Below are 2,687 nucleotides of genomic sequence, written 5' to 3'. Positions count from 1 at the left end.
TAAAAATATAGTTACTGTAGTGCTCGAAGTGCAACCGAGCACCAACAATTCATGATTCCCCTAATTGATTTGATTTCACGAGCCGAACGTGCTACTCTACTCTTGATGATGCTAAATGATATTAGTAGAGCAAGGCAGATAACCCGATTCACTCACGCATCATAGGCTTACGAATATTTAGTTATATTGAAACTTTTTAGACTTAACCGACCAGTAACAGACAAAAAAGGCTTTCATTAACCGATACGGTTGATAAACAAGCAGCTAAAAATCACACGACTGACGATACACCTTGTTCGAACAGAGTAGCTACTTCACACAATACAACTTTACAATATCTACATTGTACTCTCCGTAGGATATATATTCTAAACTCCCAATCAACCACTAACACGTGGCGGCACTCTAATACCAAAAAAAGTCACTCAATAGAACATAAGTACAATAATTAAACCTCGACGAGGCATCCCGATTGCACAAACCCACAAAACTCATAGGGGATATCGACCTTTGTAAATTTACCATTTTGCCCTTGGTTGGTTTTTTCCACAACATAAACCGCTTGTGGCGCACCTTGGTTACCCGACCCGGTAACCACAACCCGGTCCCCAAGGTCCACCCCACACGTCCCAACTTGAACCGCCGGTTCATAACCCTCCCAAGATGTCAAATTACCGTTTTGCCCGACCGCCACACACGACCTCGGACACCGGCTCTCCCCCCACGCGCCTTCCACGCGCCGCCATGTTCTTGTTTTAATATCCAAAACGTCTGCGCTGTCTTTAAACCGTCCTTGGGTATCCGTATCGTACCCGCTCACGACCCAAAACTCCGACCCGATTATCACACCTTCACACTCGTCTCGCTCTTCACTCATCTGAGTCAACTCGGTCCACTCGTCGTTACTAATGCTGTACACCCACGCGGTCTTAAGCGCGTTCTTATTCTCGTCATGTCCGCCCGCCACGTAGACACTTCCGTTACACGCGCTGGCTGCAAAAAACGACCGAGTCGATGGCATGTCGGCTCGCTGAGTCCACCTCTTAGTCGTGAACTCGTACACGAACACGTCACGTAAGGGCTCCCAACTCGCTGGGTCCCACCCGCCCATCACCACTAGCTTCCCTTCAGTACTTGCCACCTGGCAGAACAAAGGTAACCCGTTCGGGTATTTAAACACCGGATCAATTATGTCAAAACTTTTGTTAACCGGGTCAAACACGGTTAACGAATACTTCGGTTGTTTATCGGGTTTACCGTCTAACCGACCCGGATCCAGAAGCGATTGAACGAAGCAAGCAGCTTTACGAGTGAAGCCGTTGCTTTTCCGGTGGTAAAAAAACTCTTTGTCGTGGATTAAACGGCGCCACCGGCGGCAGACGTCGGCGGCGAGTGAGTGGGCTTCGTAGTGCAAACGAGTCAAGCACTCGAGTGCGATTTCGTCGGGTAGACCCGGGATTAACTCGGTGGATTCGGGTATTGGATCCATTTATGAGAATTTTGATTTAATTTTAAGTGTTTGCAGGAGAATTTTGGTGTGTTCTAGAAAGAAAGAAAATGGTTCACGAAGAGAGGAGTGTGAATTTGAATATTTATAGGCCGGAGTGAGTGATCAGATAAGGACGGCTGTTACGAGCTTATCTTGTGGGCTAGCACCTGATGCTGACACGTGGATATGCTACTTAATGGTGTATTTTAATTTTTTGTAAATTGAATTCTAGATATAGATATTAAATGGGATGCTTGATTGCTCGCCCAAAGGTTTTTATGAACAGCGGCGTATAGAAACCGGGAAAAATATCCTCCAGGAAACTGTCATGGGACCGCCACAGAACCATTGTCAAATCTGTTTATTATAATATAGGTTAGTTTTATCTATTATATCATAACTCAAAAGGTTGTTTTTTATTATGGGGACTTTGAAACCCACTCCACAGTGTCACGTAATCATCATGTAGAAAACGGGGTTTTGAAGTCCTTCTCCATAACACCCTGCTATGGTTTAAAGCCCATTGAACGTCCCAATAAATCTATACACACACACACATATATATGTATGTGTGTGTGAGAGATGGAGATAGAGAACCGCACCCGTCGTTGTGAAGCCACCCCCCTCCTTCCGCGCCTCCACCTTGTGCGCCCCTCGGAGGCGTGCCGCGCCTTCCGCGCCCTAAGGGCGCCCATAACGGACGGTCTAAATGTTGAAAGATATATTTCTTTAACAAAGTAAAAATAAAAAGGTTGTTATTAGCAACGAGAGTGCATTTTTAGTATGCATTTTATGCTAACATTTTGATGTATGTCTTAATTGCATTGTATTTGTATTATGTGGTCCAAATCGAAAGGAACAAATGAAAATTAATTAATAGACTTTTTGAATACGAAACTAGTGACCCCAGTGTTTTATGGTTGTATGAAAATGGTTATACGATGATTTTTTTTAAAATCTTACTACTCAAGGTCTATATAGCTAGCATGGTAATGAATCTCTAACATACATTTCTTAACACATAGGCCTTTTAACTAGTATGTAATATACCATATTAAACACATAGGATCGTTTATCGTTTAATACTTCACTTGGCCAAATTAGGCATTGCATGTGTTTTCAAAATACCACCATACTCAATCTAAGTAGAATTTCATAAGTAATAACTAGATCTAGCATATTTTTACATAAAAAAATA

At 43.0% G+C, this 2,687-nt stretch overlaps 1 protein-coding gene across 1 annotated transcript; it reads right to left on the bottom strand.

Moving 5' to 3' along the window:
- Positions 1–433: 433 nt before the first annotated feature.
- On the bottom strand, positions 434–1,551 carry LOC143576808 (F-box/kelch-repeat protein At2g44130-like). The gene has a single exon (XM_077060830.1). It carries the CDS (start codon positions 1,487–1,489, stop codon positions 449–451), a length of 1,041 nt encoding a protein of 346 aa, XP_076916945.1. The 5' UTR covers positions 1,490–1,551; the 3' UTR covers positions 434–448.
- Between the last annotated feature and the right edge of the window lie 1,136 nt (positions 1,552–2,687).

This window comes from Bidens hawaiensis, unplaced genomic scaffold, assembly GCF_021521415.1.
Source record: "Bidens hawaiensis isolate Kalapana, Puna unplaced genomic scaffold, B.hawaiensis_p1.1 tig00001461_1, whole genome shotgun sequence".
Classification (NCBI taxonomy): domain Eukaryota; kingdom Viridiplantae; phylum Streptophyta; class Magnoliopsida; order Asterales; family Asteraceae; genus Bidens; species Bidens hawaiensis.
Note: the sequence above shows the minus strand (reverse complement) of the source record. Positions and strands in the feature narration are given on the sequence as shown.

Excerpts from the sequence above, each read along its gene's own strand:
- LOC143576808 (XM_077060830.1), bottom strand. The coding sequence starts at position 1,489 with ATGGATCCAATACCCGAATCCACCGAGTTAATCCCGGGTCTACCCGAC.